We start from the raw sequence: 24,499 nt of genomic DNA on the forward strand, positions 1-24,499 counted from the left end.
ATGTACAAAATAAGGGTTGATACAATGAAGGGATGGAAGATGACTGTAAAGATGAAAATTATAAAAGATCTTATAAAAGGACTTGGTAAGATAAGTTGTTTGAAAAAAGAAAGAAGATTTAAGAAAAAAAAAAAGGAAAAAGGGAGAGAATGTGATCAGGCAGGAGACTAGAACAAAGCCATACACTAGTGATTTAGGGTATATTTTGATCTGTTAGAAGAAACTGTACCTCAAAATTTTAAAGAGAGAACAACTTATATATATATGCCAAAAATAAGGGTAACTACTATGAAGGGATAAAATATGACTCTAAAAATGAAAAATAAAAAATGTTTTTTTTTTTTTTAAAAAGGGATTTATAAGATGTTGGTTGAAAAAGGGAAAAATAAAAATAAAAAAAGAACAGTCAACAAAAATTAACTTTGATGAAACAATGAATCTTGGTAAAAAAAAAAAAAAAAAAAGCCATGAATCTATGTGCAGTATTCCCCTAGCGCTGGAGTTCTCCTATTCTCCTTGATCTATCTACTTGGTCTTGGCTTGCTGGCTGTTTGTGCTGATCTTCTGGGGGAGGGGCCTGTTGCTGTGGTTTCCAAATGTCTTTGCCGGAGGCAGAATTGCCCCGCCCTTGTCGGTCCGGGCTAAGGAAGCTGCTCCGGTTTGCTCTCAGGAGCTTTTGTTCCCTGCAAGCTCTCGGTACAGCTTTGGAGGACCAGGGCAGAAATGGTGGCCTCCCAATCTCCACTCGGAGGAGCTGAGAACTCGGGGCCCCACTCCTCAGTGTGCCCCCAGAGAAAAGCAGTCACTTCCGTGTCCCCGGTCTCCGGCCGCACTCCGTGCTCACCCGGCCTGTGACCGAGCGTTGCTATCTCTGGCACCCGACCCCGCGCGGAGTCTCCAAACCCAGCAGATCCCTGCAGTGCGTTCCCGCACCGCTCCTCCCCGGGAAGGAAGGGGAGTCTCCCCGGATCTGCTGCTTGTTGGGTCCCTGCTGGGGGAGCCGTGCCCCGACTGGGCCGCGGATCACAGTTTATGGCAACCCCGAGCTGAGAGCCCGCGCCTCTGCTCCGTATCTGCAGCCGGCTTCCCTGCTCTGATACCTGGGAGCTCTGGCGCACTCAGGCACCCCCGGTCTCTCTGTGACCCCAAGGGTCCTGAGACCACACTGTCCCGGGAGGATTCCACCCCCCGCTTAGCCACTGCAGCGACGTCCCTCCGCCGAGCCAACTTCTAAAAGGTCCGATTTTGTGCTCCGTGGCTCTATCACTTGCCAGAAGCGGCCGGCGGAGGCCCCTCCCCCGCCGTCTATCCTCCCGAATATCGCCTCGGATTCACTTCTCCGCACGCCCTACCTTCCAGTAAGTGGTCGCTTCTCTGTTCAGAGAGTTGTTGCTACTCTCCTGTTCGATCTCCTGTTGAGTTCGTAGGTGTTCAGAATGGTTTGATCCCTATTCAGCTGGATTCCTGAGACCAGACGAAATCTAGGTCTCCTACTCCTCCGCCATCTTGCTCCGCCTCCCTTCATTGCATTTTTAAAAAATACAGTCTAACTCTAAGATGACCCACACAGAATTAGGAGACAAGTTTTTAAAAGCTTTTGTAATAAGTAGGCTTGGCTATGTAAACAAAAAATACATGTATCGAATAAACTAACATAAATCTTAGCAGAAAAACTAAAATGTTAATTAAAAGAACTACTTGGAAATTCTAAAGCTAAAAGTACAATGTATGTCTGATAAAAAATTCACTTAGGCAGTAAACAATTAACCTTGCCCAAAGAGAGGCCTGGACTTTGCCCTCAGCTCTGGAAAGTAATCTATGAACCCTCAGAATACCCTGCCTAAGAGTGTCTTTGTTTTACCTGAGGGTGTTAGCTATGCCAAACTCTTGAGGCTAACCATGTGATTTACAGTGGGGGCTTTCAGCTCAATCTTTGTGGGGGCTGGAAACCAAGGTCACCCATGCAAATGATCAACCATATCTATGTGACCAAGGTCCAATAAAAACTTTGGACACCAAGGCTCAAGTGAGCCTCTCTGGCTGATAACAGTCTGTGCATATTGTCGATATTGTTGCTTGGAAGTATAGAAAGGCACTGTCCATGACTCCACTGGGGGAAGACAAGCAACCGAAGGCTTCATTCTTTGAACTCTCCTGCCATGTGTCTCTTCCCTTGGCTAACTTTAATCTGTATCCTTTCATTGTAATAAACCATAACCATGGGTATAACAGCTTTCAGTGAATTCTGTGAGTCCTTCTAGTGAATTATTGAACCTGAGGGTGGTCTGGGAGACCCCTGTTCACAGGTGATGTCCAAAGCGAGAGTAGTCTTGGGGAATCCCAAGCTTGGCATCACTGAATGGGTTTAAAAGCAGACTGGAGATGACAGAAGGAAGAGTTGGTGAACTTAAACAGAAATTTTTAAATCTGAAGAATACGAGAAAAAAGATTTAAAATGTGAACAGAGCCTCAATGATATATAGGACAATATCAAAAGATCTAAAATAATGCAGAGGCTCATAAATAGAGGAGAGAGGGAATGGGCAAGAAGAAAAATTTGAAAAAATAATGGGTAAAATTCCCTAAATTTGGAGAAAGATATACATCTGCAGCTTCAAAAGCTCAAAGTACCAGAGTAAGGGAAAATACAAAGAAAGCCACATTTAGGCATATCACAGTTAAACTGCTGAAAATCAAGGTTAGAGAAAATCATGAAAGCAATCAAAGAATTAGCACATGCCTTACAGATTTTCAATTCTACTGACTTATCAAAATAATAAGGACCAAGAAACATTGGAAAGACTACTTTAAACTGCTTTTAAGTCCATCAACCTAGAATTCTGTATCCGCCAAAGATATCCTTCAAGAGTGAAGGTGAGTAAAGAGTTTTAAAGTAAATAAAAATGAAAAGAATTCATCACCAGACCCGCATTACAAGAAATGCTACATGAAGTTCTTTAGGCTGAAGATGATGAATGATACCAGATGGAGACTCAGATCTTTAGGAATGACTGCAAGTACCAAAATGATAAATAAGTGGGTAAACAGAAACCATTTTCCTCTTAATTCTTTAATATAACTGTATAAAACAAAAAAACCCACATTGTATTGTGAAGTTTAAAAAGAATATAGATGTAGTAATATATGTGATGACTACAGTACAAAGTACAGGGAGTAAGGAATAAATGGACCTATAAAGTTGTAAGGCACTTACATTTTAAAGGAAGTGGTAAGATATTAGCTCAAAGTAGACTGTGAAAATTTAAGGATAATATAATGTAATCCTAGAGCAACCACTAAAATATAATGCAAAGAAGTAGAGCTAAAAAGCAAGTAGACAAGTTAAAATAAAACCTATATGATTAAATTAACCCACAGATGGCAGGAAAGGAAGAATAGAAAACGAAATAAAAGGGAAAGACAGAAAACCAGCAGTAAAATAACAGACCTAAATACAATGCCACCAATAATTACAATACATGTTAAATGGATGAAATTCTCTGAGGGTTCTTTCTAGAGGGGAGGAGGGTGGGGGGATGGGTTAGCCTGGTGATGGGTATTAAAGAGGGCACATTCTGCGTGGAGCACTGGGTGTTATGCACAAACAATGAATCATGGAGCCCTACATCAAAAACTAATGATGTAATGTATGGTGATTAACATAACAATAAAAAATTTTTTAAAAAGCAAAATGAACTAGATGTTATCTGCAGTTAACAAGCTAAATATAAAGACACAGAGAGACAGAAAGTAAAGAGATGTGAAAACAAAGGACTACACAAACAGTAAGTATAAGAAGGTAGGAGTAGCAGATAAAGTAGACTTCAAGACAAAAAGTTATGACCAATGACAAAAAAGAAACATTTCATAATGATAAAAGGACCAATCTGTCAGGAAGACAAAATCACAAATGAGTATGTGTCCAATGACAGAGTTTCAAAGTTCATGAAACCATGTTTCACAGAGGTAAACAGAGTAACAGAGAAGTCCACAATAATAGTTGGAGATTTAACAGCCTCCTTCTTAGCAACTGACAAAACACAGAGACAAAAAAATCAAAACAGACAAAAAGGACTGGAACATTCAGCACCATTGACTACCTTGACCTGACATATGTAAGACATTACATCCAATGAAATCCTACAAAGTATGTTCTCTTACCACAGTGAAATTAAACTAGAATTTGATAACAATAATGTATCTAGGAAAATCCAAAATATTTAAAAATAAATAACCCTTCTAGGAGTTAAAGAGAAATCATGACAATCTTGGAAAATGTTTTTAAACTCAGTGAAGATAAAAACATAATACACCAAAAATTATTGGATGCAGGTAAAGCAGTGTTTGGAGAAAATTTTATATTTTCAAACGCTTGTATTAGAAAGAAGAAAGGTCTAAAATTAATGACCTGAGGTTTGATTTGAGAAGCTAGCAAGAGAACCCAAAGTAAGTAGCAAGAAGAAAATGATAAAAATGAGACTGGAAATAAGTGAAATAGAAATGAGACAAGCCATAAAAAAAATTAACAAAAGCAAAAATTGGTCTTTAAAAAGATCAAGAAAACTGACAAATCTCTATGTAGAATGATTCAGAAACAGGGGGTGGGGTGGTTTGCAGGTACAAAATACAAACTACCAGTAACAAAGTTGAAAGATGTCACTAGATATCCTACAAGCATTAAAAGGAAAATAAGAAAATATTATAAATAACTTTATGCCACTAAATTCAACACTTAGATGAAATGAGCAAAATCTCTGGAAAATACAACTTATCAAAACTGACACAAGATGATAAAGAAAATCTGAATGGTCCAATGTGCATGGTCTTCTTCCCAGGTTCCAAGCCCTCTGATCTATCCTATGTGCCACTGTTTGACTTGTCTTCCTTAAATATCCGATCTCTCCTCTTACTCCTATATTTCAAAACCTTCAGGAGTTTCTGCTAGCATATCTCTTGCCTGGTTTTCATACTAATTTGCCATCTTCTAGTACAGTCCTGAAGGGTATCACTCCACCATCCCACAGATACGCCAACCCATTCTTTCACATATCCCTCCCCATCAATGCCATCTCATTCCTGGCCAAATCCCACCTATTCTTCAAGGTCTAAGTGGGTCTAGCCTCCTCCAAGAAGCTTCCCAGGCTAGTCCCAGCTCTCAGGGTCTCTCTTCTTGGAATTTCATGGCAACACCACATCACTAATACTGTCTTGCAGGGAGGCCACTGTTGTCCTATGTATTAAGTCTCATTTTCCCAACTAAATTATAAGCTCTTTGAGGGCAAAGATGTTTTTTTCTTAAATCTCTATCCTTTAGGGCAACTATTCCAGGATTCAGCACATAGTAATGATTCAATAAATACTTGTAATTTGTTGAATGAATATACAATGCCAAGAGCTTATTCCTATGGTTCTTATCAGACTCTCTAGACTGTCATTTTGATTTCGTTACCATCTTCAGAGTTATCTCCAGGGATTTGCCAGACTTTTTCTAACAACTGTATTCATGAAACATCTGGTTACAATGAGCAGAGGGTAGAGGGGAGGGAGGAGTAGTGCTAAAATTATATAAACGGAGAAGGGGGTGCCTCAGTTTTGTAGGTCACATAAGAAAAGGGAGCTGAATTATACATTCTGCTGCTACTAATATCCAAGAAGCATACACTGATATCAAGGAGGTTACCTCTCCTTGTCCTCTCCCTGTCCTGAGTCCATGTGCACACAGCACAGACAATGGGGCTCAGCGATGAGTTCCGCTTCTACTTCCAAACACATCTGTTCCTTCCATTGTGTACCCACATCTGTTCGAGTAGAATCAAGATAACAACATCTTCTAAAAAGGAGCCAGGGACCAATACTTATTGTCTCTTACCATTACCTATAAATTCCCCCAAATTTATAAATGTCTTCATTGTAACCAAGTTCTATCAAACAGTGACTGCAAATCTAGCTTATTTAAATAGATCTTCCAAAAAGGAATTTTGCCTTTATACCAAAACTAACAGTGTCATTTGTGAATACACATACTTTTGAGGAAAAAATACACTTCCTGTGGCATTAAAGTCACCAAGTAAAGAAATCCCTTTAAACAAAATTCTTCTCAGATTCCCTTCCACTGATGACTTCCTAGCAACTTCTCTTTCATTTACACCAAACATAGCTTTTATATCCTCATTTCATTCCCTTTCTCTCTAATTAGATAAATCTGGTTGCTCTTCTCTCTAAACAGATTACAACGTTGGGGTGTTCTGTTTTTCCAGTAGTTCAGAATCCTAATCCTTGCAGCACTGTGATGGCAGGAAGGATCATGGGATTTAGAGCAGGCAGGCTCCAAGGAAATCTACCTGAAGGAAACATACATCACACACAATGCATAGATGCTTTTGAACACAAACACACAGATTCCTGTAAAAGACCGTGGGCTCCCTCGGCTATTTCTGGCCCGGGGCATTGACCCTGAATCTTGCAAGCCATCCTGTCCTTACCCAGATTGGAGGACGCTCGTCCCTCCGCAGCCCGGTCCTTGAGATCCTCAGCAATGCCCAGCTGCTGCTCGTGGTACTGTTTAGCCCGCTCCAGGTCCTGCATGCACCTGGCAGCGTGGCCCAGGCCAGCGTAGGCCCGCATCTCAATGGCCTTCTCCGTTAGTTCCTGTGCCAGCTCCAGCACGTAGTTGTGGTAAGACATGGCCTTGTCAAAGTTCCTCCTGTAGTGATAGGCACTGCCCAGGTTGCTGTAGGCCCGGGCCTCTTCTCGCTTGTTCCCCAGATCCTTGGCTATCTTCAGATGCTGCTCGTGGCACTGCACAGCATTCTCAAAGTCACCCATGGCAATATACACAGCTCCCATGTTGCCGAGTTCTCGTGCCTCAGAAAGCTCATCTTTGGATTGCTTGGCAAGAAGAACACACTGTTTGTGACTGGCCAGTGCATTGGGGTAGTCTCCAATGGCTGTGTACACGTGGCCCAGACTGCTCAGGGCTGATGAAGCTGCCTGGGGAGAAAGGATAAGGCAGAGAAACGAAAGCACATCAGAAAAATGGCTTTGGCTTTGCCTGTAACCATCCAACTCAGGGTTAGGGTTCAGGGTGTGCCTGTAACCATCCAACTCAGTGCCTAATGGTGTTTCTATCAGTGGTTCGCAGACCTGTGCAGAACGGAAAAAGAGCCCATCCAAACAGCAAGTTCCTAATAAAAGACAATGGTAATTTAATCAGTAACTTTCAATACCTAATCTCGTAGAAACAGGCTGTGTTCCATATAACCTTCGTTTTAGTTTAAAGACTTGTTGACATTTCTAGTATCATGCTATATCTCCGTTAATAGCCATTAACCTCTGTAATATAAGAAAATGTTGAAGAAAACCAGAATTAATTACTACATATAATAGAGCATAGGAATTCATGAGAAATCCATGTTCGGTCTTTGCACTCCGGGGCATTTCTCTAGGCGTGTTTTCTCCCAAAGTAAATGGATAGATTAATGGTAAGGGAGATGTTTAGAATGACGACTGGTAATTTTGTGACTCAGGACCCTGACTGGGTCAGTTTTGTGACTGCCGGGTCCCGTTCTCTTATCTGTGTTCCCTCAATGTGACTTCATCAGTGCTGATTACTGTGGAGGGTTTAGATTTGGATAAACCCCAGAGGAAAACAATGGTTGGTTCCAACCTACACCTCTTCTGAATGGGGTGCTCCCACTGGGCTTCACCACCTGTTTTCAGGCCCATTTGGCTCTTCAGACTTTTTATTTTTTTAAAGAGTTTATTTACTTGAGAGAATGCGCGCATGCACAGCAGGGGGAGGGGCGGAGGGAGAAACAGACTCCCCACTGAGCAGGGAGCCCAATGTGGAGCTCATGACCTGAGCAGAAGGCAGACGTTTAACTGACTGAGCCACCCAGGCTCTTCCAGCTTTACTCCTCTTGCCTAGAGGCTCTTCTGACCCTGGCCACTGTGCAGAGAAGCACTGTCGTCCCCTCACAAAGCTTGCCACGCATACAGTTCTTGTGTAAAGAAAAGTAGGTAAGCCCTTTTTGTCGTAAAGGTTTTAATGAAAAGGACTGTATGTTGGTATAGTGAATCAAACAGGGACACCAAAATTAACAAAAGACTTACATGGGTTCTGGAATCTTCCGCAAGTGCATTTAGTCTTAGATTCTAGTCTAGTTTCTAACGCTTTTGCAGAGACATAAAAGGGATGCTACCCTCAGCTTTTTCTAACCTCCTTTTGCGTTTTGTTTTGTTAAATAAGTTTTTATTCAAATTCCAGTTAGTTAACATACAGTGTAATATTAGTTTAAGGTGTAGAATTTAGTGATTCTACACTTCCATACAACAGCAGGTGCTCATCACAAGTCTCCATCAAATGTTTAACCCATCCCCCACCCACCTTTTGATTCTACAAGTTGCAGGCTTCCCCACCCTTTCCAACCTTCATATTGCGCCCACAGCTCTAGCCATGTATCCCCTTTTCTTCACGATGATCCCTCTTCCCAACATGAGCATGTGATCCTGGCAGAACAAAGGGTGCGCTCTGTCACAGGAAGGCAAGTGATTTTCACAAGGGCCTCCAGGCTGGGGAATAACAATGAGGGAAGACTGTCCCACCTGGGGTAAGGGCATTTCTTTATGAGATGTGTTCTATGTCTGTGCACTTCAGAACACTTTTATTAATATTTTATAGATGTGAGTGATTTACTACCCTATTTCTTTGCCTGCGAAATAGCAGTTCTTGATCAAAATAACTGAAACACTGATCATCTTTATGATGTTTTGCAACTTGTGTATTTGCAAAGGGCTCCATATCATTTTAAGTTGCATTTTTTTGGAAAGACTTATTTATTTATTTGAGAGAGAGCACACAAGTGGAGGAAGGGTAGAGGGGGAGGGAGAAGCAGGCTCCCCGCTGAGCAGGAAGCCCAACTCAAGGCTTGATCCCAGGCCCCGAGATCTTAACGTGAACTGAAGGCAGCTGCTTAACCGAATGAGCCACCCCAGTGCCCTGCCCCCCCCTTCTTAAAGTAGGCTTCATGCCAAGCGTGGAGCCCAATGCAGGGCTTGAACTCATGACCCTGAGATCGAGACTTGAGCCATGATCAAGAGTCTGACGCTTAACTGACTGAGCCACCCAGATGCCCCTTAAGTTGCTTCTATCATTTCACAGACGTTTCAACAAAAAGATTTAGGAAAACAGAGGAGAAATAAATACTTAGAAATTTACTTTTTTGTTTTTTCTGAGTAGAGAAGAGCAGAAACGAGTCCATAAAAGCCAGAGTGCTGCATCAGTGTGACTGTGGCAGAAGCAACAACCATGTCATCAAAGAGTACGCCACTTGGACGTGTACTGGTCTCTGGTTCCCACTTCAGGAGCCTCTCTGGGACCAGAGGTTAGAACTGCACGTCAGCACATCGTATACAAGCCTTTGTCCTGCTCACAATTCCCCTCCCCCTCCCCAACAATCTCCTTTTCCCAGGGACCCCGCCTCTTTCCCCTACTTCTATAATTGGCCCTCCCACCTTCCTCTCTGGGGTTCTCCACCCACGCCTGGCTAAGTAGCAGGATACAGTCCACAAACCCTACACACAAATCTTTGTTGCACACAGATCTCTCATCATGGAGCTAGCGTAACTTAAAATTAGACACACTTGATTCAATACTGCACTGCCCTTTACCAGCTATGGGGCCTTTAGAAACTTCACTTCCCTGAGCCTTGGTTTTCCAGACAGACATTTCTAGATCCCAGTAGTGCACCAGGAATTGAGTGTTTTCAAACTCCAGCCATGAGCCTCTGTCAAATGTATAAACATAAATAATTCACTAGATAATTTCAAACCATAGATCTGGTTGGAGGCAATGAGCCCTTGAACACTGCAGGGGATGGATTTATAAGGCCTGGGGCAGGCACAGCACCCCAGGCGTCACTGTTCTTAGGGACTTCTGGTTTATGGCAACTCCAAATGACAGCCGTGGGATCTTCTGCTTCGATTCTTCATTTCTCTAAATGCCAGGGAGACACAGAAGCTCAACTGCTGCAGTTCTCTGAACATAAGGAAAGGGAGTGCTGGGGCATTTCCCCTCTGGGGTGTGGGAAAAAAGAGGGAAGGACTACTGTATTCGCTCTTCCCTGGCACCGTCCGGTTACTAGGCAGTGCTGTCTCACTGCGACTCTTCAAGGCAGGTGTCCTGGAAACCAGCATCTCTAGACAAAAGAATTTATGAAGCACACATCATAGCCTCTGAAATTAGAGAGGCAGCTCTACATTAGAGATGTAGTGTAAGAATGGAACAGGATTTAGAGTCAGAAGCCTTGGCTGTATAGCCCTGATAAGTTACTCCACTTCTTCGCCATGTTTCCTTTATATGTAAATTGTACTGATAAAGACAGCACACACACTTCCCAGGACGAGGATGGGATCAGATGAAGCAGTGTATTGGAGAGTCCTGCATAAACCATCAGGTTCTCAGGGAATGCATCTCTAAGGTGTGGATGGATGTCTTATGACTGCCAGCTGGCTGGGCTGAGCTCTGGTACCTAGCAGAAGCTAGTAATGGCAACTGAACCCATCAGTCATTATGACCATGCAACTATATTCCTATCAGTTGCCACAGGAAATGAAGTCCAGTATTTTACAGCCCTTGGGCAAATAACATGTGATGATATTTATCAGCTAAGTGAATTACAAATTAATCACTTGTCTTTGTTCCTGTTCCTGTAGAATCAGCTTAGATCTGAAACATGGTTTCAGGCTGTTAACGAGAATCTGAAGACCCACTATCTATGGGGAATCACAGGCCCCACCTCAAGCAGATGCTACATTTGCCACTAAGGTTCACTGCTGCCTTTGTATATTAATCTCTTTGAGATTTTTGTGCTAGAATAGCAGCAGCTGCTTCCCACAGTGGAAACATTTTGGAACATCTGTATTTGAATACTAAAACGCACACAAACAGTTATGCTAACAAACTATCTGGTTGGGATAAGACAATACTTTTCTCTTTTTACAGGATATAAATTACAACGGTTCTTGCCAAAGCATGATATCCAGCTGCAGACTTAGCACACAGGAGTCATCACCCTTTGCTCTGTGACCTGAATATTTACAGAACTGCATCTGACAAGTCAGCTTCATGCAACTAAAGAAGGAAATTTGCTCATACCTTTCCAAACCACCTTTAAGGACTTTTAGTTTGAGACATAAAATAGAGAAAGTTTAAATTACTCAAACGATAACCACATTGATAACACTACCATTAATGATTAAAGACATAAACATGTTTTCCTTCACATCTAGCATGTTCCCTCCCCCCACTGTATGTATTTTTCATAAGGGTATATTTTGTGGGGGGATTAACTCCACATGCAGAGAATATTCAATATAACTGCTGGCTGACTAATTTCGGATAGTTTTTTAAAAAGGGAAATATACCAGCTAGTACCAGAAGTATGGTTTTTCTTCTAAATCCACATGCACCTTGTATTCCCTGCCAGTTCAGTGCCCACAAACCCAAGGTCCTGGGTTCACCACTTACAACCCAAGAGGCAGAGGGATGTAGAAGAATAGGGACAGAATCTCAAATCAGGCATGCACAGGTTCAGTGACAAACTGTGATACCGCACAAGTTATGTGACGTCTTTGAGCCTCAGTTTCCTCATCTATAAAATGGGACTATTCATAACTTCCAGTGTGGTGAGTACTAAATAAAAATTTTAAAGATGTGGTAGAAAATGACCAGAAGGGACACCTGGGTGGCTTAGTCGGTTAAGCGTCTGCCTCCCGCTCAGGTCATGATCCCAGGGTCCTGGGGTGGAGTCCTGCATCCAACTCCCTGCTCAGCAGGGAGTCTGCTTCTCCCTCTGCTTGCTGCTCCCCATGCTTGTGCTCTCTCTCTCTGACAAATTAATAAAATCTTTAAAAATAAAAAAAGAAAATGACCAGAAAATAGAACATGAGGTTATGTCACCAGAACTAAAAAGACAATACAAAAGGCTCACCCCACTGATGATGGTAGGATGTGTAATCATCTTCCTATACTGAAGCATATTACTCATAGTATTCTTCTGCAAATGTAGGCGTAAGAAAATTCACTCTTCACCCAGGAGCAGTCTAGAATTATTGGAATATGCAACACCTAATGTTGGGAAAAGCACTTGACTTCAAGTGGTCAAAGCTTACACAGACATTGGAGTGTTTTGGGTCTGTTAGTTGGTTTGTTCATTTGTTCATTCATTCATGAAAAATCTCTAGACTGACACAAACACAGTCAACTAATTTTTGACAAAGAAGCAAAGGTAATTCAATGCAGAAAGGACAGTCTTTTCAATAAAGGGTGCTGGAACAACTGGACATCCACATGCAAAAAAGTGAATCTAGACTCAGACTTTACATCTTTCACACAAATTGACTTGAAATAGATCACAGACCTAAATGTAAAACACAGGACTATAAAACTCCTAGAAGATAACAGAAGAGAAAATCTATGGGATGTAGGGCTTGGCAATGAGTTTTTAGATATAAGACTAAAGGCATGACACATAAAAAAATTGGTAAGTTGGACTTTATTTAAATTAAAAACTGCTCTGCAAAAGACACTATTAAAAGAATGAAAAGACAAGTCACAGGCTGGGAGAAAATATTTGCAAAACACATATCTGATAAAAAACTTGTATCTAAAATATGAAAAAAACCGTTAAAGCTCAACAATAAAAAAACTAATTTTATTTGTTTTATTTTTTTAAAGATTTTACTTATTTATTTGACAGAGAGAGAGAGACAGTGAGAGAGGGAACACAAGCAGTGGGAGTGGGAGAGGGAGAAGCAGGCTTCCTGCCAAGCAGGGAGCCCGATATGGGGCTCGATCCCAGAATACTGGGATCATGACCTGAGCCGAAGGCAGACGCTTAACTGACTGAGCCACCAGGTGCCCCAGCCCAATTTTAAAACGGGCAAAATATGTGAGCAGACATCTTACCAGAGAAAATATGCTGATGGTAAATAAGCATATGAAAAGATTCTTCACATCATATGTCATCAGGGAGTTGAAAATTAACACAATGAGATAGCACTATATACCTATTAGAATAACTAAAATCCAAAAAACTGACAACACCAAATGCTGGTGAGGATGTGGAGCAACAGAAACTCTCATTTCTTTGTTGGTGGGGATACACAATGGGATAGCCACTTTGGAAGATAGATGGGCAGTTTCCTACAAAACTAAACATATTCTTATCATATGATTCAGCAATCATGCTCCCATGTATTTACCCTAATGAAATTAAAACCTATATCCAGGGGCGCCTGGGTGGCTGTCAGTTGAGCATCTGCCTTCAGCCCAGGTCATGATCCCGGGGTCCTGGGATCGAGCCCTGCATCGGGCTCCCTGCTCAGTGGGGAGCCTGCTTCTCCCTCTCTCTCTGCTGCTCCCCCTGCTTGTGCTCTATCCCTCTCTCTCTCAAATAAATAAAATCTTAAAAAATAAATAAATAAAAATAAAACCTATGTCCACATAAAAACCTGCACATGAATTCATAATTGCTAAAACTGGAAGTAACCAAGATGTCTTCCAATAGGTGAATGCCTAAATGCTGGTACATTCTTTCTTTTTTTTAAGATTTTATTTATTTATTTGAGAGAGAGAGAATGATAGAGAGCACAAGAGGGAAGAGGGTCAGGGGGAGAAGCAGTCTCTCTGCTGAGCAGGGAGCCCAATGTGGGACTCGATCCTGGGACTCCAGGATCATGACCTGATCCAAAGGCAGTCGCTTAACCAACTGAGCCACCCAGGCGCCCACACTGGTACATTCTTACAGTGGAATATTATTCAGTGCTGAAAAGAAATGATGGAGCCACAAAGAAACATACGGGCGCCTGGGTGGCTCAGTTGGTTAAGCGACTGCCTTCGGCTCGGGTCATGATCCTGGAGTCCCAGGATCGAGTCCCGCATCGGGCTCCCTGCTCAGCGAGGAGCCTGCTTCTCCCTCTGACCCTGCCCCCTCTCATGTACTCTCTCTCTCTCTCTCATTCTCACTCTCTCAAAATAAATAAATAAATCTTAAAAAAAAAAAGGAATGCTTAATTGTACACTGCTAATGAAAGAAGCCAGTCTGAAAAGGCTACATACTGTATGATCCCAACTATTGTCATTTTGTAAAAGGTAAAACTACAGAGAAAGCAAAAAAGTCAGAGGTTGCAGGGAAAGGGTAAATAAGCGGAGTACAGGGGATTTTTAGGACAGTGAAACTATTCTGCATGATACCTAAAAGGTGGACACATGACATTATGCATCTGGCAAAACCCATGGGTTGCCCATCACAGTGAACCCTAATGTAAACTATGTAAACTATGAATTTCAGCTAGTAACAGTGTATCAATATTGGTTTGTCAATTGTAACAAATGTATCACACTAACACAGATGTTAATAGTGAAGGAAACTAAGTGGAGAAGGAAAGAGGGCGTGTGGCATCTCTCTGTACTATCTGCTCAATTTTCTGTAAATCTAAACCTGCTCTTAAAAAATGCAGTCTATCGGGGCGCCTGGGTGGCTCAGTTGGTTGGGCGACTGCCTTCGGCTCAGGTCATGATCCTAGAGTCCCGGGATCGAGTCCCGCATCGGGCTCCCTGCTCGGCAGGGAGTCTGCTTCTCCCTCTGACCCTCCCCCCTCTCATGTGCTCGCTGTCTCTCTCATTCTCTCTGTCTCAAATAAATAAATAAAATCTTTAAAAAAATGCAGTCTATCAATTAAAAAATAAATAAATTAGAGTTTTCCTCATTTGAGGAGTAGGTAATTCTTGAGCATGAGCAAAGCATGAAGGATGATGAGAAGCCATTCAGACCTGGGAATAGGGGTAGTGGCTAGAGGGAGTCTGAAAGGTAGGTTTGGATAAGTTCTGCTTGTCCATCGATTTGTAAAATCTAAAGCATTTTTCATGTTTGTTGTTTCATTTGATCCTTATAACAATACTTTACATGTGTGTTATTATTTTTATATACATTTGTGAGATAAAACTAGACTCCAAGTGATAAAGTGCCATGTCTGAAAGTACACGCTTAACAGCAAAGCCAGGTTCACATCCACATACATCAGACCCTAGCTCTCCTGCTCATTTGACTACACAGAGTTTAGCCTCTGTTGAGGGAGTTACAGCTGCCCAGGGGGCAATAAGGGTCGCAGGTTTAAGTAGGGGCTTGACAGGATCAGATCTGTACTTGCATGTATTTCCACAAAATAGATGAAAAGAAGGGAGATCAGTAGTACCAACAGCAACACAATGCCTAACTAAAATAATGACTAGTTAGAATACAGTAAGATCTATTTTAAGCACCAATGATATTTAATGTCATCTTTGGGGCTGTTCACGACTATTCTAGCTTCTCGCCTTCCAAGTAAGTAAGACTGCACATCCCTGACTGCATGAAGTCAGGTGTGAGTGGCAATGTGACCTTCTTTGGCCGATAAATGTAATCACATCCAGGTGACGTGTGAGGCACCAGGGCATGCTTCACCACATTCTCTCTTCTCTTTGCCACACACTGTTTCACCATAATTGAACTTCAAGCGACAATCTTGGCAATATGGCACAGAGCCCCGGCTGACCCATAATGAATATACAGTGGGCATGAGAAATAAATCTTTGTGGTTTTAAGCCACTGAGATTTTGGGGATTTAGTGTTATTGCAGCATAACCTGGACTAGCCTTATCAACACACTACTCAGCATAAATTACTAATTTTCATGCTCCAGTCATCATAGTTATAGCTAACACTACCTAGTCATTCAATTATTTAAATTACCATGTTTCTGGATGATTAAATTTTAGGCATTTACCAATTACCATAGGCTTATGGATGATGAAATTTTAGACATTTTTATAGAAAAACTAAATTTGAGAAGAATTAGGTACTAAAATCAGAACTTAGCTATTCCTTAAAAGCTTCCATAACCCAGAGGCAACTGTCTACCTGGTAATACTTTACCCAAAGTGCAGGCCTATTTAGAGGGAATTAATAGCCACCCCCATATAAACCTACAGAAACAGAAGACTGAATCATGTTCTGTGGGGTCTGTACACTTCCTACAGTCTGAAATGACACACTCTCTACTTAATGAGTATACTGTAGCTTGAAAATCTACCCTTAACCAGCAACTGAGCTGAGAGAGTAAGTCTGTGTAAAAGTTAAATGATAGTCATGAACATCTAAAGTTACTTGAGTCACACAAAACTGACCAGACAAAAATAATCAAAAGAAATTATTATCTATATTATTGAGGACATTGTCCATGATATCACCCAATCTTTATAAGGAGCAATGGAAAAATTTCTTTCAGATTTTAATGCTTCTACCAAGCAGCAGCTATGGGTTTAGCTTAAAAAAACAACTGTGATTCTTATAAGTGGTCAAATTTACCTTTTTGGTTGGATTACCAGGAAGCTTGTGGCTTGAGATGCAAAGCCTCCCTTTAACAGGCAGATAGAATACCACAGTATGTGCAGACTCCGCCCTGGCTTCAGCCTTATGATATAACCCTAACGCTCTCATTACTCTGATTTCTTCCCATTTATGTTTTGTGTCCACCTCTCACAAATCCTTTTTGGATTAAAATAGAAAAAAACAACAAATCAACAAAACACAAACAAAATGTTTAAATATTAGAGCTCTTGGTAGGGAGGAAGCTTCCCGAAACGGGATCTCTAAGAATTGTGAACTCACAGCCACAACCTAAAGAGACTTAAATACCCCACAAACAGGGAAGTTGTAATTATACAGTCTTTAGTATTCTTAAATCATTTTTGTGTTGTTCATGCTCCATTATTGATGCCAGCTTTATTATAATCAATCTAACTAATTTGTCCCAATGCCTAAAGCTAGGGTTGGAGGACTACTCTGCAGTTGTTTCTGAAAAGGTAAAAGAGTGATTTGTGCCTCTCTGAATTCTTGCTATTATATACTATCCCATGGTGGAAATGGTTGGTTTGAATCTATTACTCTGAGCTCAGAGAGCGGTTAGTGATTGTTAGAACTTCTCCACAGCAATCTGTCAGCCTTTTCTAATACTGCGGGGCCAGAGAAGCTTTCATAATAATTATTTTTATCAAAATTATATTAGGGTTGGAAGAATAACACAATGTCAGAAAGATCTATTACCTAGACCTAAGAGTTGCTATCACAGGTGATAAATTATTTATAATGCCCAGCATTAATACAGCAATGTTTTCAAACCAAGAATTTGTAAATGTCCTTTGCAGATGCAAATTAACAGATTAATAAGGAAACAAGCTTTCTTGTATGAGAAGCTGAGATGACAGATTAGCTATTAAGAGCAATTTATAGGTCATAAGATATGAAAGTTGGCAAGAAACACTACCTCGGCTGGCTCTATAAATAGTAAAACTGCATTTAGTTTCCCAGAGGTATCCTGTTAGACATTTTAATTATACCATAAAAACTGCCAGAATTTATAATGATTTCATTTTTTTAAAAAACTTGATGCTCCATGTAAACTTGAGGCAATACAACAGGCATCTGTGCTATGCGCTGGAACTGCCAAGTTGCAGCCAATGAAGAGTGCGTGCTGCTTCTCGCGAAGGACTGCAAGTGGTTAAGGTTGATGCCGGACGTCAGAGGAAAGATATGTTACCCCCTAACCTCTCCCACAGGTTACGTAAGGATTCATTTCCCTCCTTCACATCCGAACACCTTCCACTGCAGCGCCACGCTGTCCATCTAGGATGATTTTTACAAAGAATTGCCTCCCTTCTACATAGCTCTTTGGCCACAAAATGATGACCATGTAAAAATCCTGGAGTATTGGTAGTCCTTTTAGGGAGCTGAATTTATCTGGGGGTAAATTCCCTCACTTACTTGAAATAATCAGTTAAGATGATTTTTGGAAACTGATTTCCCATCCTCAGTTTCACCTACATCTGCAGTTTTATTTGGGGGAGTGATAGATAACCTAATCTCAAATCAGTTTTTAATGACATAATCCACTCAAGTTTCTTATGCAATAATTTGACCTGAGTTAGGAGACATATTCTACCATAATGCTGTTTTAGTCCAATCAGAACTGTTCCATTCTACTCTTGCCAGCCAAAAGCATTGTTCTATAGGGGGTTGGAATGTAGTCAATCACCCTTTGAAGACAGTACGTACACCAAATCATAAAATCTGGCTCTGGCTGGGCAGGACATAATGGAGAAATCTGAAGAGAGAGACACAGAGAAAACACATATGTGTGCAAATGCATACCCAAGAGGTAGAAGAGATATTTCTTAGAAGGAAGAACGCCCAAGAAAAGGACAGCTTATTTGCAGGGGCCAGGAGATAACAATTTAAGCAAGAAATCTTTAAAGTGGGTGGCAAGGAGTCCCCAAGGGTCCTGGAAATATGTTAGAAAATGAAGAAACAACTGTGAACTTCTGCTACGACCCAGGAAGGAGTATCAGTACAGCCCTGGCACTGTGAAGGATACAGTGACAGCCTTCACACAGGCTGAGACCTTCTCAAATACATGTCTTCTAACCGTTCAAGAATAAATGGCCCACAATCTCAGCTCTCTGTACATCTGCTCACTCCAGCAAATGCAATTTCTGTCCCTGTTGGATGATTCCAAACTTGGATTTTAGAACAAGAGACAGAAAATTTTAGAGCTGGGAGAGGCCTTATAGATGACCTAATCCACCAGTTTTCAAACTTTGCTTAAACCAAATTACAAATACCCGTGATTGTGTGATTAAAGTGTACTTGTTTAGCTTAACTTGGACTAGGGTGTACTCTTCTCCCTAAGCATTAAGAGAATCTCTGGCACCCTGAAGGATCCTTTAGAGCAGAATTTGAAGACCACTCATCAATATAACTCCTCAATGTCTTTTGATGTAGAAATTAAGGCCAAGAGACGACAAGTACCTTGGCCAAAGATCAACCCACTAAACAACCAGCAAGGGCAGGACTAGAGCCTAGGTCTCCAGGTCTCTGTTGGTACCTCCTCACTCTGCTTTGCCAAATTGCACCACACCATCTCATAGTCACCTCAAATTCAGGCCCTCACTGCCCTTCCTAAGTCCCCTTTACTCCTGTGACTCCATGATAAACAAAAGAAGTGAATGCTGTCACCATTTCTTCCAACCAGTCAAAAGTTCAGTGTTATTCACTTTTCCCTGTCTTATGGCCCCCATATTCAGCAGCCCCCCAAGGCCAGCTTTATTAGACTCCCGAAATTATAATTACACTAGTTTTTATTTAATAATCTTTACCTAAATGCCAATGATTTATATACAAGATCCACTTAGAATTAATTCCTGACAGTTTTATTTTAAATAATAAATATTTTCTTCAGAATTGTGTGGCAATGTTAACAGATGAGGTTGGTAAGATATTTTAAATACATACTGCTCTTCTCTCTAAAATCCCAGCCAGCTATTCGGTGACAAACTCAACAGCAAACTTTATTTTTTCTTTAAAGATTTATTTATTTATTTGAGAGAGACAGAGTGAGCGGGGGGGGGGGACACACAGAAGCAACACCCCCCCCGGCCCCCGCTGAGCGTGGAACCCAGGCGGGGCTCCATCTCATGACCCTGAGATCATGACCTGAACCCAAACCAAGTCGAATCCTTAACCACTGAGCCATCCAGGCGCCCCTCAACAGCAAACTAATTAAACTTTAGTAACTGGGGCACCTGGGGGGCTTAGTCGGTCAAGCCTCCAACTCTTGGTTTCGGCTCAGGTCATGATCTCAGAGTTGTGAGATCGGAGCCTGCTTAAGATTCTCTCTCTCCCTCTCCTCCTGCCCCCACCCCCCCAAATTTTTTTTAATTAAAAAAAAAAAACCTTTAATAACCTTCCCAACAGCTGCTGATTCTGTCTCCTAAGTAATAATGGACTTAGCAATGCCAGGGTAATACAGTGATTAGAACTACCTATATTGGAATACTGACTCTGCTGGTTATGTTCCCTTAAGGAAGTTACTCTCTCTGCCCTTGTTTCCTTATCTATAAAGTGGGGATAACAATATCTGTCTCATGGGACTGTTATAAGCATACATTTAAAGAGCTTAGAATTGTGCCTGGCACATAACAAGTATTCAGTTACTGCTGGCTGTTATTATAGATGCTAAATACCAATAAAACTGAGTAAATTAAGTAATTTTAAAGTCATACATTTATATTCATTTAATCCATTTTGTACATTTATTTAAAATTTAAATGCACTAAATTAGTGACTTCCTTCCCCTCTCTTATTATATTAACTAAAAAAACCTGAAAATGTCATTTCCCTTGTGTTGCATTTGTCAGTGTTCCTTTGGCACAAAAATTGTTTGGCTATGCAAGCACATAACATTCCTTTTTGGGAATCCCCAAAGAAAGAAGACATTACACCAAGATCTAAAAAAGGAACACAATACGTTCCCTGAAGAAAACCAAAATTTTAATTAAGATCCTAAGTTATTTTTCAATATTAGCTTACTATAAAAATACCCAAACTGACATTAAATATAGGTTACACTGATAGATAAAATTCCTAATTACAAGTATGATCAAATTTTTCATCATGTTAGTTTTCATATTTGTTTTTCAGTGGTATGCTTGTTTTGGATGAAAGTGAATACCAAAAAATGTTCTCAAGTTTCAAAGGAAATATGTTCTAAAGCAAAAAGAGTTGATTCATATATTTTCTACTTAAATAGGAAAAGATACAGGATATGGGTGAAGAGAAAAGGAGTGTGGCATGAGACAGGTTAGACTGGGGTTTCTGGAAGCCAAGAGTTAGCTTATTCATCTCCGTAACTTCACAGCCTAGCATAATACCTGGCATTCAACAAACATTTGAAGACCCAAATTGATAGTCATGGGACTTTGGGTCTGCACAAGGATCTAAGAGAAGAAAACTCTACCCTCGAAGTGTATATGCACAGGGATATAAGAGCACCAGAATGAATAGGTGGCGCCAGTACGTCTTAACCTCTAGTTCTGTGAGCAAACTTCTGGTTCACTAATACTTTCCTGCTCAGTTGCCACCTTGGTGTTTGTCTACATAGAAGTCATGATCCCTCATATGTGTCCTTGATGTTCTTCTACCTGCTACTCCCCATCTGCTCAGTCATCCTCTTGCTAAGTCTTATGCCATCTACTCCCCTTTACCTTCGCATTGCTCGCATGGGATATTAAAGTGACTAAGCAGGAGTCACTATTATTTTTATTATAATACTATTTTTCCTAAGAATAACTATAAGGTAGTCCAAATTAAAGTCTAGGAAAGCTAGTAAAATTCAGATTCTTTCTGGGTATCATTAAAGTCTTTCTTAGAAAAAATAGATCACCACAGTAAGTATGACAACTATTCACTGAGAGCCAGGCACACCACATTTTGTCAATTCAAAGTTGCCATCAATTTAAGGAACAACTTACAATATGTACCACAGATTAAAGGACAACAATGTTGCAATCAAACAATGCCTGTATGCTTACTTACTGAATTTAAGATCATCCTGATTTCAGAGATACTAAAATGTGGAAAAAAAATGTGCATCTTAGAGTCAGTGAATTATGATATATCAGGTGCTTTATTTACATTATCCCAAATCCCCACCAGGACCTACAAGGTAGGAATTTTTACCTTCATTTTGCAGATGAGGAAATAGACAACATTAAGCAACTGGTTCAAAGTCAAATAACTAATAAACAGGAATGTTGGGATTTAAATCTAGGCCTACCTGACTGCAAATCTGAATATTTCCATCATGCTGCCATTTCCTCCAGAAATCCTAGACCAAAAAAATGAGGAAGGCAAGGGCACTTGCTCTGAAAAGGACTCATTATTATTGCTGTTTACAATTAGGTGCTTAGAATAGCTTAGCAGGCAGGTGTTTCTAATTTGCAACATTTAATAAAAATGGCTATTGTCAAACTGTATCACAAACTGGATACAGACTCAAAATTTTATTAAGATCGAGGAAGAAAAACCTGCAACAATTCTACTACACTGTAGTAGCAGCACCTTACAATTTCCTTCTCTCCTAGATAGAAAAACTACCTTTAGAGTTTCAAGTTTGCCAACCTATTCATGAGTCTAAAAAGAGGTGTATTTTATTTGATTAATATTATTCTCAGGATTATACATAAATGCTGAGCTATAAAGTGAAAACGTTAGGGAATGTGCCAAGTCTAGGACTGGTTAATGTGTCTGGCATGCCTGAAAAATCCCAGAAAGCAGCTCCCAAATGTCTGTAATTACAGACATTCAGAGGATAGGTTCTGATTCAGGTTTAAGTTTACTCTATTTAGGGATGGAGATGGTTTTCAACAGTGGTATTGGGCTGTGAGTTCAGGAAAGACCATTTAAATGTGCCTAAGTAATGTATGTATGCTGGAAGCTGAACAGGAAGGAAGAATTAGCCCAACTCCTAGAATGGCAGCATCCATCTGCAGAAGGTTCTATTCAAAGTCTTATGGTATTAAGTAGAGACTACTGGAAAGTGTGTCATTTTATGGAAACCTCAGAAGGCTCTCTCTGAAAAAAATATGGGATTAGGAATGGATTGGTTTACCTTGCTCCTAGTGAATGCTGAAAGGGGAGGTAATGATTGGGTCAGTGTTGAAGAGAAAAAGCAGCAGGAGGGAGAGGTAGAGTGGTGAGTGATGACACCTCTGATGATGCCCCTTCTACATGGGGGTGGGATACATGCTTTTCTTGCTCTGGCTTCTCCCCAAGAAAGTAGCAGCGCATTTTCCCCATAATACATGTTGTATAATATCTGATTACATGGAAAGTTTATTTTACTTAATTTAATGGTTCAGAAGAGGAAGAGAGAGGGAAGAAATAAGGAGAAAACAAGAGGATAAATAAAGTTTTGCTTCCAAGTTCTAAGATCCCTCTACTGGTAGTGACTCTACAGGTCCATGCTTATGTACCTGGAACCTAAGAAAAACAGGTAGAAATGCTGAAAAGGAGTCATTAAGTGACAGTAAGGGTTAAGATGAACCTTTTCCATGGAGAAGGAATGCAAAATAAAAAATGGAAAGAAGTAAAAAAAAAATACTAACACTAAAACATGAATCTATCACAAATAATTTTTCACTAATGTCAAAGTGTGATGACTTGAGTTTAATTTAAAGGAAACACAGAAACTTGATTTGCATTCGATGAGTTGTCAAAAAGACAGAACTCTGATTTTTTTTTTTAACCTAATTTTTACTGTAACGAAATTAAACTTGTTGAGCCGGTGCTGCAAGACAGAGGCCACTATCCACAGCCTCACTCTCGGCCCCAGTCAGGGATTTGCTAGTCTTTCACGGCAGAATCCAGATGTGCCCAAGTGTGAGTTACATTTCCCCCGGGATGCTTCCTCCAAAGTCTCCTCTCTAACAAGATAAATAGTGGTCCTCACACTTCTCATGGGTGCTATCAGAGGCAAAACCAGAGTAGTGCATTAAACATGTGGTGGGTACTTGAGAGCAATGTGGTGATTAAGTCAGCTGGGGGCATCAAGGATGTGCTTCAGGGGGCTGGTAATAAGAGGCTGGGAGATATATTCATCATTGGATACTTAATAAAATCCTCTGCATAACAATGCCCACTGGGAATTCTAAGTAACTCAAGCATACTGTGAATAACAGCTGCGTTCAAAGGAGATGGGCCTCGCCACAGTGGCAGAATCTAGACTGGCATTGAAGGCACTGTGCTTCCAGAAACATCAAGAACACAAATGCTTTGCAAAACTAACAAAGAATAGCTAAAATTTATTTATTCACTCATTCACTCAACAAACATTTGAGTACTTACTATGTCCTAGACCCTGGGAATAGAAAGATAAATGGGACAAGGCATCTGCTGTAGTCACTCACAGCTTAGGAGACAAACAGGAAAGCACCAAGTGCAATAGACCCCTGGGTGCCTGGGGCAAATGAAAACCCCCAAGTTTCTCAACTTCTGGTCAGAAACCTCAGTGAAACAACAGTGAAAGAAATTTTTTTCAAAAGCTGTAAGCCCAGAAAAACAAAAAGACTGAGAAAGATGCCAGCAGATGAGAGATATCCACCAAATTTGGGGAGATGGAAAGCAGATGGATGAATGGTAACTGATTTAGTAGGACAGGAAGAGCGGAAACCAAACGGTCTGCAAGGAGGGGTGCCAAGTCCAGCTGCAGAATGCTGGAAAGGAGCAGGAATTGAGGCACTCAGGCTTCTCAAGTTCAGGGGAAGGGATTCAGAGCTGAAACAGAGGATGCGATATAAGCTTATATAAGAAGCAATTAGAGCCTAGATCTGCTCCCCCAATCTGGCAGAAGATGGAAGCCTACTTTCTGCAGACACTTCAAGATGAAGTTAAAATTGAAATGCTACGCTGACACACAGGGAGATCAGTGAAAGTCTGCAGTCTGAATGGTGAGATTCTCCTTACGGGGCACCCCTCTCCACATTACAAGCCCCCTTGCTCTGCTCAGTTTCTACTAGGCTGGCGGCTACATGTATATATTCTGGCAGCAGATTAGAAGTTTCTGA

At 40.9% G+C, this 24,499-nt stretch overlaps 1 protein-coding gene across 5 annotated transcripts in view; it reads right to left on the reverse strand.

Moving 5' to 3' along the window:
• TTC28 (tetratricopeptide repeat domain 28) overlaps positions 1 to 24,499 on the reverse strand; it is a 659,289-nt gene that overhangs the window by 180,221 nt on the left and 454,569 nt on the right. For all 5 annotated transcript variants that reach the window (XM_027575252.2, XM_027575251.2, XM_027575253.2 and 2 more), the window contains one exon: positions 6,483 to 6,990. In XM_027575252.2, the coding sequence (XP_027431053.1) occupies positions 6,483 to 6,990 (508 nt within the window). The remainder of the gene's footprint in view (positions 1 to 6,482; positions 6,991 to 24,499) is intronic.

This window comes from Zalophus californianus, chromosome 14, assembly GCF_009762305.2.
Source record: "Zalophus californianus isolate mZalCal1 chromosome 14, mZalCal1.pri.v2, whole genome shotgun sequence".
NCBI classification, from domain to species: domain Eukaryota; kingdom Metazoa; phylum Chordata; class Mammalia; order Carnivora; family Otariidae; genus Zalophus; species Zalophus californianus.